This window comes from Loxodonta africana, chromosome 5 (genome assembly GCF_030014295.1).
Source record: "Loxodonta africana isolate mLoxAfr1 chromosome 5, mLoxAfr1.hap2, whole genome shotgun sequence".
Taxonomy (NCBI): Eukaryota; Metazoa; Chordata; class Mammalia; order Proboscidea; family Elephantidae; genus Loxodonta; species Loxodonta africana.
The window spans coordinates 82585875-82601566 of record NC_087346.1 but is presented as its reverse complement, the minus strand read 5'-3'; the positions used below and the strand labels follow the sequence as shown (position 1 = coordinate 82601566).

At 38.3% G+C, this 15692-nt stretch overlaps 1 protein-coding gene across 1 annotated transcript in view; it reads right to left on the bottom strand.

Annotated features, from left to right (window-relative positions):
- ADAMTS3 (ADAM metallopeptidase with thrombospondin type 1 motif 3) overlaps positions 1-15692 on the bottom strand; it is a 307945-nt gene that overhangs the window by 279788 nt on the left and 12465 nt on the right. The window contains exon 3 of the mRNA XM_003414158.4: positions 6046-6452. Coding sequence (XP_003414206.2) covers positions 6046-6452 — 407 coding nt within the window. The remainder of the gene's footprint in view (positions 1-6045; positions 6453-15692) is intronic.

Here is a 15692-nt window from a genome sequence, read left to right as displayed (position 1 = left end):
AGTTGGAATCGACTCGACAGCACTGGCTTCGGCCTTTTATATAGTAAGACAGACTAGGAAAAAAGGCCTGGCAATCTACTTCTGAAAATTGACCAATGAATATCCTATGGATCACAAGAGAAAATTACTAACAACCGTGAAGATGGTGCTTGCCAGACCAGGCAACATTTAGTTCTGTTACATAGTGTTGCCATGAGTTGGAGCGAACTCCACAGCAACTAACAAGATAAGTGATAATCCTGGCAGAGAACAGGAAGGGGTCAAAGCTAGACAGTAACAGATATTGTTCTTGGCCACAATGAGCAAGAACCACTGTCAAACTACTTTGTGCAGAATTCTGAGCTTGATATTGATTTCCGAAGACCTGAAATAATAACTGAATAATATTTAAGTTGTTACGCTTATCATGACTAGGTCTCATTCTAGAGCATGGCTCTGCAAGTGTTACCCAAGACATTCTTCTGCCCTCTTCATTAATGTCTATGTTAAAGTACCTTTCCTGCAATCGTTTCATGTAGTTATCTGGAATAGATAGACTCTATGACCACTTTTGGAAACACTGGTGGTGTAATGGTTAAGAGCTGTGGCTGCTAACCAAAAGGTCACCAGTTCAAATCCACCAGGCACTCCTTGGAAACCCTATGGGGCAGTTCTGTTCTGTCCCACAGGGTCTCTATGAGTTGGAATCGACTCAATATACCAATGGATTTGGTTCGATTTTTTTATCTGTCTACTTTAGCCAAGTTTCTGCTGTCTAGAGTGGGTAAAACCAGCTAGGTATCGCTGCTTGCTTCTGAAACTATCTGTGGTAAAGAAATAGCTTCTTTCTCCCCCAATCTTTCCCAGACTGGTATTTTTGTAAAATGTAATAAAAAACTAAATTATTAAAAAAAAGTTAAAATGAAAAACAAAGATACATAAAATACCAACCCCGCCCCCTTTTTTTTTTTTTTTTTCACAAAAGCCAGCACACATACAACTACTCAGTCAAATTGCTATAAAAGTTTCTAAATGCTTAGTCTCACTTTCTGTATTTATCTTGGGACTGTGGGCCATGCTTTGAGTAGCACTGGTTTGTGGCACTTTAAAAACACAAACTAATTCTGTCTGGGTGTTCTGCCAATTTCAAAATCATATAGCATCCTACAATGTAGCATTAGAGAAAAAAGGGGTAAGGACTTTCATTATAGATAGACCCTTGCTATAAACCTTCCAACCTTGGTGAACAATAAATACCCACATCAACTCCCTATGGGTAACTGCTTCAAAGGAGGCATGTACAGATCAGATCACTGGATTCCCTTCTAAACCCAATCTAAAATTAACCAAATTGAAAAACGTTAAATTTCCCATCCAGGCAGGGCTTCAATAGCATTTTCTTCCATATCATAAATTAACTACATTCTTGCTGGACAGGGATTTTCCCATCAGCATTTTAGTGGCTGTACTTTCTACCTTGATGGCACAGTGGGTAAGAACAGCTCAACTGCTAACCAAAAGGTCAGCAGTTCAAATCTACCACCTGCTTCTTGGAAACCCTTTGGGGGCAGTTCTACTCTGTCCTATAGGGTCACTACGAGCTGGAATCAATTCCAGGGCAATGAATTTTTTTTGGTACTTTCTACTAGGGCAATTTGGATTTGATTAGAATCCCAGAGTCTCCCAGGGCTTTATTCCCATCAGGTTAATCATCAGCAGTCAATGTTATCTGGGTATCCCTACTTCCCTTCCTAAGAAAGGGCCAGAGGATGTGAAGGTCAAGCTTAATCGCTACATAGCAAGTTAAATAAACAAAAAAGACTTAGCCATCAGCTAATTAGCAAATGTCTTCACATTCTTATCAATTTAAATTTCTCACTTCATTTCTGCTTACCCCGTCCAATGCAATTCTGCAATATTAGGAATTTTTCCCCAGCTTAATAGAGTAAGCTGTGTCACTAATAAATGGAACGTTCTCAAGATTAAAGACACTGCCCCAGGTCCTTCTCTCTGCTTCATATTCAGAGCCTCCCTACCTTGATTCAGCAACTGCTGGTATTATCTCTCCAGTTTGTTGATCTGGACAATCAACCACCCACTCTCCATAACCCTGCTTCTCTTCCTACCATAATCTGCATTCTATCTCCTAGCACACAGCTGCTTTGAGCTGGAAACTCTACAAGAGACTTCCATTTGTGCATGCCATCACAGTCAGCACTGCCAGGTATACTCCAGGCCCTCCCTTCTCCTGGATCTATCCCAGGGTCTGGGCCACGCATCTCTGCTTAGAAAATCTGTCCTATTCATACAATCTCCACAGAAGATACTTTCTTTAACCACTGTTTTTTTAAGTTAAGCAGGACTATAAATATTATATATATTTATATATGTGAATGGATATATATAGAGAGAGAGGAGATAGATTAGACAGGTAGACAGATTAGATAGATAGATTATATAGATAGGTGGTAGACAGACACGCAGATAGATAGATGGATGGATGAAGCCCTGGTGGTGCAATGGTTACGAGCTCAGCTACTAATCAAAAGGCCGGCAGCTCGAATCTGCCTAGTGGTGCCATGGAAGAAAAGACCTGTGATCTGCTCCCATAAAGATGACAGCCTAGGAGACCCTATGGGGCAGTACTACTCTGTCATGTGGGGTCGCTATGGGTTGGAATCAACTAAACGGTACACAACAACAAATATATGTATGCTAATTTAAACTCCTTGGAAACTCTATGGGGCAGTTCTACTCTGTCCTATAGGGTCACTACGAGTCGGAATCGACTCGACGGCAGTGGGTTTGGTGGTAACTTAAAAATAGTAGTTAAGGAATATATCTTCTGTATATATTATGTAATACATACAGTAATGACACTTAAATTCTATGGTAGACTTAACATCTTTGAGCTCCATGAGGATGGAAACCTTTTTTTCACCATTTCACAGTATCTGGAATAGTGCTTAGCCCGTAATTGGTTTCTTACAATTTTTTTTTAATTTTGGTGAAAGTATACAAGTAAAACATACACCATTCTCAGCAATTTCTACATGTACAATTCAATGACATTGGTTACATTCTTCAATTTGTAATACATTCTCGCTATCCTTTCCCACTTTATTTCACAATTATCTCAAACTCACTGCACCTTAGTTTCCCATTCAACTTTCAAGTTGCCATTGTCAATTTGCTCTCACACAGATAATTCTTTAAAAGAGTGCAATGCCCAAAGCGGACATACTTCACTAATTAAAATAAGCTGTTTTTTTGGTTCAAAGAAAATTTCAGGGGGTAGTTTTAGTTTAAGGTTTAAAGACTATCTCAGGGCGAGGGTTTTGGGGACTCATCCAGCCTTAATGGTTCCAGAAAGTCTAGATTACATTGAGAATTTGAAATTCTGTTCTGTGTTTTTCCCTTTTGATCAGATTCTTCTACAGAATCTTTCATCATAATGTTCAGTAATGGCAGACAGGCACTATTCAGTTGTTCTTCAAATATTTTTAAATAAATGATGGTGCAAATAAATACCTGTAGCGAACAAGTTGCATATATACATATGTGTGTAAGTGTGTATATATATGATATAGACATGTATATCAGTAACAATAACCTTAAAATGAGAAATTAAATAATCATAATAACTAATGTTCATGCACATTTTATACCTATTTTCCTCTTACAACAGCTTGTTATTGCCCCAGATAAACTGACATGTACGGTAAGAAAAACACTTACTGCTAAGTCAGGTTTATAAATCACTCTGCTATTCCATTAAAGTAACTGCCTTGTCTTTCTCCTTCCTTAAATCAATTTTTAAATGGTAACTTAAAAGATAAAAGGTACATGATTTTTTAACACTAAAACACTGAAAAACAATGCTGAATCAAGATTTATACTCAACTTTATGGGATAGTTCTGCACTGTCTTATAGGGTCACAATGAGTCACAACAGCAATAACATGCTAAATGTTACTTTTAAAAAACATTAACAGCCTGGACTTTGCAGTTATTATTATAATTATTGTCCAGACAGTATCTGTAGATTTGGTGAACTTTTAAAACACCCATGTCCCAGATTTCTCTCACAATTGTTATGACTAGTCTCTGCTTATTAGGGTAATGAGAAATGTTTCAGATAAAGATGACACTGAATTTGGAAAAAAAATTATACTCAAGATATTTTACTCATAAGCATTCTAAAACAGTATCATTTTATAGAATTTATTTCCTTTTATATCTTCTTCTTGTCATTAGGTGCCAACGAGTTGGTTCCAATTTATGGTGAACCTACGTAACAGAATGAAGCACTGCCTGGTCCTTCGCCATCCTCACAATAGTTGCTATGTTTAAGCCCAATGTTGAAGCCACTGTGTCAATCCATCTCGTTGTGGGTCTTCCTCTCTTTTGCTGACCTTCTGCTTTATCAAGCATGATGTCCTTCTCCAGGTGCTTGTCCCTTGTGATAACACAGCCAAAGTATGTGAGACAAAGTCTAGCCATTCTTGCTTCTAAAGAGTGTTATGGTTGTACTTCTTCCAAGACAGATTTTGTTCTTCTTACAGTCCATGATGTATTCAATATTCTTTGCCAACACCATCATTCACAGGCATCAATTCTTCTTTGGTATTCCTTATTCATTGTCCAGTTTTCACATGCATATGAGGCAATTGAGAATACCATGGCTTGGGTCGGGCACACCTTAGTCCTCAAAGTGACATCTTTTATATCTTAGTGGCACTGAACCAAAGTTCCCTCAGTCAATACTTAAAAATTAGTCTTTCTTTCTAGAAAGTGCATTTTTTAAATTTGATTACTTACTTAATTCAGACCTATTCAATCTTTTATGTAAAATTGGAAGAATTTGAGAGATTGAGTACATTTTTAAACCCCAGAACACAGGTCAGCACCAGTATGAGGGTATGGATTAAGAACTAAAGGAGTTCATTTTGCACCTGCTACAGGTATTTCTTTCTTTTTTTTTTTTTTACTCTGTACTGGTTTTAAGAACCATACAGAACATCGAGAGGCAATACAAGACTACAAAAATAAAGTCCAAAACATAATGAACTCAACAGCACTTGGTAAAGCATACGGCACCTAACTCCATTGGGTTGGGCCTACGCATAAAACAGACAACACCAAAACAGTCTAGAGATCGTTGGTTGCCCAGGCAAAGGAGAATAACTATAAGTTGGAATTTGAGGAATATTTCAAGAACTCACAGAAATGATGAGAAAACAAAAGGAAGAGCTCTGAGCTCCCAAGAAACAGCAGCCTGACAACCATAGAAAGAAAAAAAATGGTTGCCGATTTTGAACAAAGACTCGGAGTCGACTGTGAATAGAGGAAGCATAAACACTGACACAATTTTCATATATCTGGAGATGCAAACCAAAAAAAAATTTTCACATATGCAGAATATGTAAAGAAAGGTCAATAAGTACTGGCCTCAACCACAAAACTGAAAGCAACATAAAAAAAGGCATTTTATTTGAAAATAAAGAAAAAAGCGAATAATAGCCACCATACAAAGAGAACTGCATCTCATATTCAAAAAAGTAGTGTTATTTAGACAGGTTCTGTCAGCCAATCTGCTCATTTCCCACTTTACCACTCTGGTGTGATGCTAAAAGCTGCTTTAGAAATAGTTTCTTTAAGACAATATCCAAAGTTTCCACACAAGAAGTGAAATACTATCATTTTGGAGGAGTCTTAAAGTTTCAGAAAGCTTTAAAAGAAATTATTAGCATAATCACAGATTTTCAAATACTGGAATGAGCAAGCCTTAGGAAATAAAATTCCCCAATGTAACACAAGTGAAAACATAAACAAGAAATGCTAAAACAGTTTTCTTTTGTTTCGTGCAGTACTGGTGTCCTCGTGTCATAAATTAAGCCAAAGCACACATCTTTGACAGAGAGTCAAAGCTTTCTAATGCTTTTTCCTGAGCTTAAAATATAATCATGAGGCTCCCTTTCCACCTCTACCTTCCAAACCATGCTGAAGTCATGCAGTACTCCTAACACCTACACACATATACACACAAAAGGGAATGAGTCTTACCAGACCATCACAGTTGCTAATGGCAACAGAGGTTCCTGGAACGTCCATGATGTCACCAACATAAGCACAGTTAGTCTGCAAAGGCTCTGTTTTCCAGATCCTTTCTGAAGCACTTTCTGGTTGATGATCATTAATGGGGTCAGTTAGATTCCCAGGAACCAGAGGTGTCTCATGCCATTCCACAACAGCCCCACGAGCTACTAGTTGATTGTTGGGCTTCAGTCGCAGATGAAAATCTCTTCCAAATGCTGTGATGTTAAAAAACAACTGCTCAGGGTTGGAAGACACGTCCCTTGCTGACCTCTTTTTGTGATTTGCAGAAAGAATATAGGAGAGATAGTGTCCTTCTAGATTTGTGCTGACTGGAGTCACCAGCTCATACTCTCTATGTCTCTTTATTGGTAAATCTGTGGGGTGAAAAATAGAATTATAGAACTCTGTGCAACAAGAAAACACAAGAGGACATAGCATAGGAATAAAGTGCCCAGTTTACAAAATTATACTTCAGTATGTATAACAGTCATATTCCTGAATCATCTTGTAAGTATTATATTTTGAGAACTTAAATCATTTCTCAAAAGCATTTAAGCAGCACTGTGTTCAATAAGGAAACCCTGGTGGCATATATGGCTGCTCACCAAAAGGTCAGCAGTTCAAATCCACCAGGTGCTCCCTGGAAACTGTTTAAGGCAGTTCTACTCTGTCCTATAGGGTCACTATGAGTCATAATCAACCCGACGGCAATGGGGTTGGCTTGTGTTCAATCTTTTTTTTTTTTTCTTAAAGGAAGTTTATCAAAATGTGTGCATTCATATCAAATTTATCTGTTTGAGAACATGAATATAAGTTTCTATAAACTACATCTGGCTTCCTTAAAATCATGGTATGACCCCAACTAACTTATTATTGACACAACTGACATCTTCTACAAACTTTTAACAAAGCTGCTATAAGGTCAGAGAATTTTTTTTCCTCTTTGCTTTCATTATTTCCCTGTAGAAATCCTAGGATTTATATTTAATATAAACGCTACCTTACATTCCATATACCATGCACCTGTAGTTTATGGCGCTTATTTATACACTTATATTTTATGGCATTATTTCCATCATAACAGCTCTAACAACCATACTTCATAAGTGTGGAAACTGAGATTCAGAGAGAGTATGTATCCAAGGTCAGTTACGAATCCAAGTTATACTCCGAAGCCTATACACTCATTCTGATACGCCATGACATGCCCTATAAATCACAGACTATTTTTAGAAAATGAGAGCATGATAAAGGAGGCATAATTATCTATAAATTGAATATATGCAAGTAGTAGTTAATCAAGAGGGAATGCTATTCTCATTTTGCACCATATTCCTTACATGGCACAGATACCCGCTGAATAGTAACATGTATTTGGGGCCCACCTTGTAACATTGGTGGCTACTTACCTGTTAAACTTAATTTCACAATTAGAGCTTTGCCAAATGTGAGTACTGTCTCTACTAAGCAAATATAAATAGGAAAGATAACACTATGAATGAACCGTTTACCCTTTAAGAGAAATTATTTTGAAGCCAGAAGACAGTGGATATTGGAGAATAAAGGAGGGCAACAGGGATGAAAAAAAAAGATGGAAAGGAAAAGCAAAGGACACAAATTGAAATTTACAATTCTAGCCCAAGACTAGTCCTGTAGTGCGTTCAAGTGCCCTGAAAAAAATTATGTGATTCATACATAGAAATTTTGCCAGGCTTTTAGTCAATAAATTAGAGTATGAGATCCATAAATGGACCCATAACCTACGCTCTTAAAGTATCTTTAAGTAATCACTTTGTTTTTATTATTTTCCTGGTTTTTAAATACCTTAAGCAATCTGTAAGGTAGCAGCAGAAATATGAAGGCATTTTGCAATTTAGGAATTCCTTGAGTGCACGTTCGGTATCATCATGCCACCAACAAATGACCAATGTATTTAAACAAAGCACCTCACTTTATTAAATGCATAGTGCAAGTAACACTCTTATAAATATTTTCTAGGCAGAGAAGGAGTGAGGACTGTAGCAGAAGAAAGCAAAGTGAAGCCTGACTCCAACACTCGTATTAGCAGCAGCAGCACCACAAGCCCTTCTCTGTGGGTTTTCTATGCCATAGTGAGCAAGTATGTCATGGTGAGCAAATGACATTAGGCATTAGTATATACGCACAGACACAGAGATTTGGTCTCCCTTATAAGTGAATCCATGGTGAATATTTTTGTAAATTTTAGTTCAGAGAAAGAATCCAAAAATTTAGGGAATGAACATAAGTGTCATGGGATCAGACAGAAGGGAAAGTTGCCACAGCAAGGGATGAATCAAGCCCTTAGGCATCGACTGACAAAAAAAAAAAAAAAAAGCTGCCCCAAATTAACTCTAAATTCCTTGAGGAGCTTCCCATTCAACTTGGTATTACCACAGTATCACCTAATACAAACTCTGATACATGCCAGGGTCTCTTGTCATTTTTAGATTTGTACCATTACTTAGTAAGTTAGTAATACAGGTAACCAAAGAACCTTTGCTTTGTCTCTATTGTTACACGCTATGATTTAATAGAAATATTACCCAAGACCTATGAGAGTCTGGCTACACCAATAATCTCAGTTATAACTCTTCTCCAGCCATGAGTTTATTGTTTCAAGGGAAGGAGGAAGCAATGCTTAATTTCATTATATGGATTCCCCAGCTTCACTTAGGGAATTCACACAACCAAAGTCTAGACAATATACTCATGCCTGGATTAAGTGACTGGAGAACAAGAAAATTTAGGAAGAATGCAGGGAGGCTCCTCCACACCCAAGAGAATATTCAGAGCCTCATGCTCATAAAAGTAAGACATATATCCTAGGTTCTCTGGGAAAGTCCATTTTTCTATGTACTAATTTTATATTCAAAATACAGACAGTGTATTTCTATGAACCTTTCTCTTTCTTAATGCTAAATAATAAATCATCCTGAAAATGTACACATAAGAAATATTTCTGAAACTTAACTGAATGAATGATTTTCCAGGTGAGAAACAAGGTAACCAGGAGAAAAGAAGCACATTAACAACCTCTCAGACTACCTATGCCCCTGGATTGCAGTTGTCTGAACAGACAAAGGAGCTACATAGCCACCTGCCATTTATGGGAGCACTGATGGTTCAGTGGTAGAATTCTCGCCTTCCATGCAGGAGACCCAGACTCAGTTCTCAGCCAATGCACCCATGCACACTGACCTATCTGTCAGTGGAGGCTTAAGCATTGCTATGATGTTGAACAGGTTCCAGGAGAGCTTCCAGGCTAAGATAAACCTGGAAGAAAAGCCTGGCAATCCATCTATTTTGGAAAAATCAGCCAATGAAAATTCTACAGATCACAATGGTCTGAACTGCAACTTATCACGGTGATGGAGCAGGACTGGGCAGCATTTAGTTCCACTTGATTTACGATGACTCAACTGTAGCTAACAACAGTAAGTACAATCACAATGCACTGTGCATTGTGATTCGGAATATATCGTCTCTAATTCTCACAACAATCACAGTTGGTTGGTATTATCACCCCTGTTTTGCAAATGAGAAAGCAGGCCTAGAGACCTGACACACAGCAAGCAAGCAGTAAAAGGAAAATTTCAATTCTGATCATTTCAACTTTGAAGACCAAGCTCCTATGTTCTTATTCACTTCAGAATAGATGAAATATCTTGCTGGAGATTTCTAATTTAAGATCTGACTTATGAAAGAAAACTACCACAAGAGAAATGCTTCTCTGTCCACCCATAGCCAGTCAAGTAATTTTTCCTCTACTGTAGTTTTAATTATTTCTGCCAAAGGCTATTAAATTCTGGTCTTTTATTAAAAAGGGGGCAGAGTGGAGAAGCTCAAAGCTACCAAAATCATTTTTATTCTCAGGTCACAATCACATAAACAAACTGAATTACATCCAATGTTAATTTACTGCCTTAAGAAATGACATATTTTGCAGGCCCAGCTGTTTCCACAGAGCAGTACAGCTTATAGTTAAGGAATGAAGTACAGTGTCAGAAAGCAGCAAGTCGACTTGAACAAGTTCTTGATTGTCTCTTAGATTGTTTTTTCCTCAATTGTAAACTGGAAGTTATTAATAGTTGGTGAGAGGTTTAAATGGCATTATGCAGAAGATTCAGTAAATATTCCAAACTTAAAAATCTGTTGCCATCGAGTCAATTCTGACTCATAGCAACCATACAGTACAGAGTACAACTACCCCACAGGGTTTGCAAGGAGCAGCAGATAGATTTGAACTGCCGACCTTTTGGTTAGCAGCTGAGCTCTTAACCAAGATTCAATTAATATTAGCTATCATTTTTTTTATCATATATATATATTTTATTATTATTAATTTAAATATAAGTAAGCTACTCATTAAAATAATGCCCCTGTTTAGTTTTAAAATTTAAAACTATACAGCTGTCAGCTGAGATGGCTGATGGGCCATAGCAGTAGGTATGTAAAAGTTTTGGGGAGTCATTATAAGTTACACAGCAGAGGGGACTGAAGACATTCTAAAGCCACACTGTGGTCACTAATTACCCAAGAATGATCCATCAAGCTACTGCCATCTGTACTCCTGTTACCAGGGATGAACTGTCTGCCATCTTACCTACGAGCAGACTTTCCACTTATGTACCACATCCTGGCCTCTCTGCTGCTTTCACAGTATCAGAAATCATCCTCTCTCTTCCCTCATCAATTTTCTATAAATCTTTACTAGATCATTCCCATCAGGAAATAAGAAAGATGCCATCATGCCTTCCCTCTTTAACAAAAATTCCTCTAGATGCCACATCTTCCTCTAGCAAATATTCCATTTCTTCATTCCCTTTTATACCTAAATACTTCAAAAGACTGACTATATGTCTCCAATTTTTCTCCTCCCATTCTTGTCCTTGAACCAACCCAACTGTGCTCTTTATCAAGGTCACCAGTGACCCCATGCTGAAGCCAACAGCCAAGATAGTCTTCTTATTTGCCCTCTGAGTAGCATCTGAGCCAGTTCATTTCTCCTTCCTTTTTGAAATACTTTCTTGATTTTGTTTCCAGGACAGCACTCTCTTCTGGTTCTCCTCTTACCTCGCTAGTCAACATTCTCATTCTCCTTACCTCAGGTCCCTTTATTTCCATTACCTCTATACACCGAGGTGCTACCAAATCTGGTCCACAGACTTTTCTTTTCTGCATCTATACACTCTAGCTATACTCTCTTCACAAAGTTATATCTCTAGCCCAGGCCTCACCCATCAGTTTGTCTCTTATATATCCAATTGCCTAAAAGTTTCCTCCACTTGGATATTAACTGTGTGTCTCAACTGTACATTTCGAAAAGTAAACTCCCAATCTTCCCACCCCTAAGTCTGCTCCTTCCAAAGTCTTTCCCATCTCAGTAAATGGCAATGCTGCCCTTCCAGATGCTCAAACCAAAAATTTGACTAAAGCACCATTAGCTTTTCTCACACCACAAACTCAATCTTTTAAAAAACTCCATTGACTCAACCTTCAAAATATATCCAGACTCTGAACACTTCTCACCACTTCCACCACTACCACCCTCATCCAAGCCACCATCATATCAGTTTTGAAATAGCCTCATAACTGTCCTCCCTAATTCTATTCTTCTCCTTTATGGGTTGTCCTCAAAACAGAGCCAGAGTATTTAAAGTCTCAGATTATGTCACTCTTCTCAAAACCTTTATTGGCTTCCCATCCCACTCACAGTAAAAGGGCTCACATGGCCCTCCAGCCAGAAGCTGCGAATTCTCACACCTCAAGGTCTTTATGCTTGCTGTTTCCTTAACCGGACAGAAGTATCTTCCCCTATCAGGTACAAGGCTCAACCTGTAGATTTCCTCAGGTCAGGTATTTGCTGACATGTGACTTTCAGTGAGGTCTTTCCTGACCACCTGTAACCATCTTATCACCCTCACCCCCTCCTGAGTTTTTTTTTTTTTTCCACAAGACTCATTACAATCTGACATACTATAAATTTTACTTAAAATTTTTTTGTTTCTTTATACCTACTAACATATATGCGCTTCATAAGGGTAGGGATTTTTATCTGGTGTCTTCACTACAGTTCCCCAGTGCCAAAAACAGAACCTGAGGTCGCTCAGTAAATATCTGTGAATGAAAGAAGGGATGAGAACACTTGGAGCCTCTATGGGTATCTAAACTTAGCATGTGTCCCGTTTTTTACTAAAGAGTAATTTTACCACTCAGCAGTCAATGGCAGCAAACTATTCAAGTTATCATATAAAGCCGGACATTTTGCTTACAAAACTTTCATGTATTTTTCAGTTTCTGCTGACCTGTAAATCAAACATTTCATAGTATCCTCAAAAAAATGGGTCTTATGTTTTAAGCTATCAAGAAGAAGAAATGGATCTAATCATTAAAACAGATATCCTGGGAGGCAGACATAGAGCTTCTCATCCTTAGAAAGCAGCAGGAAATTAGCCCAAATTCTGCAATCGCTTTTGGATAACCATAGAATTATAACTACACAGGTTAAAAAGAAAAAGACCTTAATAAATCATCTAATCCTTGTCCTACAATTATGCCATATCAAATAAATTATTTTTTCTTAAGAGTTGAAGCACCTGCTGAGTTAACCTGCTGCTACTCTCCGGGAAAAGAGATTTTTCTCTGAGTACTCAGACATCTCTCCATCCCTCAACTCGCTCTTCCCCCAGTGAAGAAGAATGACTTATGTGACTGTTAAATCTGGGAAGAATAAGATGTTGGCAAAGCTCAGCACCTCCCTCCTCATTCTTCTTCCTGGGAACCAGCCTGAGAAGCAGCACAGGATCTCTTCCACCTCAGCAGGGGCAGGCCCTGCCCTAGCCCAGAAGGCCAGTGTGCACTATCAGACAGCCCACTTGCCTATCAAATTTAAAGTCTTGCGCTGGCCTTCTCTGTAAAATATATTTTACCTCCATCTTTAGTTTTTTGGTTTTTGTTTTTTAAATTTCTTAACTTGCTCAGAACTCAGGCAGGTAAGAGGAGTATGTTTTTATTCAGGATATTCTCAGAAACTTCACTACCCCTAAGAAAAAAGTATTTTCACATCTCCACTTGTAAGCTAATTATAACACGAACAATTATCATAAGAGAATTCTCTTAAAACTGAAATCAATTCATCATTATAGAGTTTAACTTAATGCTTCTTCCTCTTCCTGCTGCATGAAATAAGCCACATTCTTGTGTATATGTGTGTGGCATAAAGGACCTAGCTTTACCCGAAGCAAGGTGGCCTTCATCCTTCACCCTATGTGTCTCTTCATTTGTATCCTTTTTAGCTATAATAAATCTGTAGTCATAAGTATGGTATACTCTCCATGAGAGTCTGTTAGTCATTCCAGTGAATTATAGAACCCAAAGGGGCGGCAGGAAGCATCAGGTCAGGAAGTAAGGGTGTTATGTGGACTTCTGAGCGTAGACTGGGCATCCTGAAGGGGTAGTGGGAAAGCAGCCCCAAATTTGTGGCCAGCAAGTCAGAAGTGAAGGTGTCACATGGACTCCCCAAATCTGCAGCTAGTGTCTGCCTATTTGACAGTCTGAAGGATGGTGCCCTTTCAACTTGTGAAATCTGACCTAGCTCCAAGTGGCTAGAATCAGAGAAGTAATACAAGGGTAGCTGGACTGAAGGACGGTGTCCTTTTAACTTATGAGCTCTGACCTAGCTCCAGGTGGCTAGGGTCAGAGAGAGTGTGCCATGTACGCAGCTGGTGACAAAGATGGAGAAGTGGGAAGGTAAGGACTGGATCAACCTCTAAGTTTTGGGGATTGGATTCACGCTGATCTTTACCTGGCAGTTGAATACAAAGGTGGGATTTGCCCATTGTTTAGTGCAATGTTCATATCTGCATGTTTGATATGTATATACATCCAGACAGATGCACACAAATAATATATACAACCTACGTAAAAAAGCGTTTGAGGAGGCAGTATTCTATATTCACATACTTAAAGACCTTAAACTAGCCAGACTTTCTATTTCAATATCAGTCATGTTAGGCTTTCCTAATGGTTCCCCAACTTTAATCATTTCTGAGGCTTTTGATCCTTTTACACAACTGTGTCCTAAAATGGTATCATGTACATAATAAGCTGTCAGTAAAAAAAAAAAAAAAAAACAGGTTAAAAGTAAAAAAGATGTTCCCTTAAACTGAAACCTAAAAGGGACAGTTAAAGTCAGTTCTCTGCTGAGGATAACATTTTACTCTCACTTTACTCTCAATATATCTAAACCAAGCTTCGCCTTTTCACCTGAGTATTCAGCTTTCCCTCCTCACTCCATTATTTCTGTTCAGGATGTACTGATTCTTTCAAATCCCATGCTAGAAAAGTAACTTCTTTTCAAATTCACCCCCATATAAAATCATGCACACCTTATTGTTTTTCCTTTAAAATTTCTCTCAACTTAATCCCTTTAATTCCAGTCCCATTGAAAACAACAAAAAGCAAAACCAAACCCGCTGCCATCGAATCGATTCTGACTCATAGCGACAGAGTAGAACTGCCCCATAGGGTTTCCAAAGAGCACCCGGTGGATTCAAACTGCTGACCTTTTGGTTAGCAGCTGTAGCTCTTAACCACTATGCCACTAGACACCTTCAAGTCCTTGTCACCTCACGCTAGAAATCTGCAAGTGCCAAGTCCAAACTCCCATATATAGTACCTCACTACCACAATACTGCATAAATTACTGCCAGGAAAATTATTTGATAACCCTACATTTAAAATACATATGTTTTACCACTGATAACCTTTGTGATCTTGGTCACTTAAGACTTTCTATGTAAGTATCCTCATTTTCAAAAAATGGGAATAATAATATTTACTTATTGTAAAAATTAAATGACTTAATCCAAAGCGTGTACAACACTGGCATATAGTAAGTACTCAATAATTATTAGTGATTAATAGTATTTTATTCTTTTCAAATAGCTTCAGCAGCTCACCATTCCTTCAGGATAAAATAGATTCATAATTGAGATCTTGTTTCTCCATGTTAACCTGTCCCATTGAGTCAACTCTGACTCATGGCAACCCACTAGGACAGAGTAGAACTGCCCCAGAGGAGCGACTGGTAGATTCAAACTGCTGACCTTTTGGTTAGAAGCTGAGATCTTAACCACTATGCCACCAGGGCTCCATTATCCATCTATACACACTCAACCCGACCCCAAGCTTCTCTCAAGTCCCATCTTTTCAAAAAAAAACCTTCCCTGGCAACTTGTCCACAGAGACCAGCCCTCCTGGTCCGGGGTTCCATAGCTCTCACTTCTATGTCATTTGACACTAATTATGCACTGCCTGTATAAAAGTTTTAAAGATCTTTACAGGTGAAAAATTACATGCTTATGTCTTATCCTTTCAGAGATTTTAAGCTCTTTGAGGAAGAGGTGCAGTATCTTAACAGTGTTTACATGTACCCAATATATGTCACTCTTTGGGAAAAAAAAAAAAAGTTAATGAATATTTGTAAGTGGGGATTCTTGGGAGGGAGTGCTCTGTGGGTGGGCTGGTCAGGGTGCACAGTATGACACTACTGGCCCATGCTCTGAGATCCCCATAATTCCCTCACATGTTCA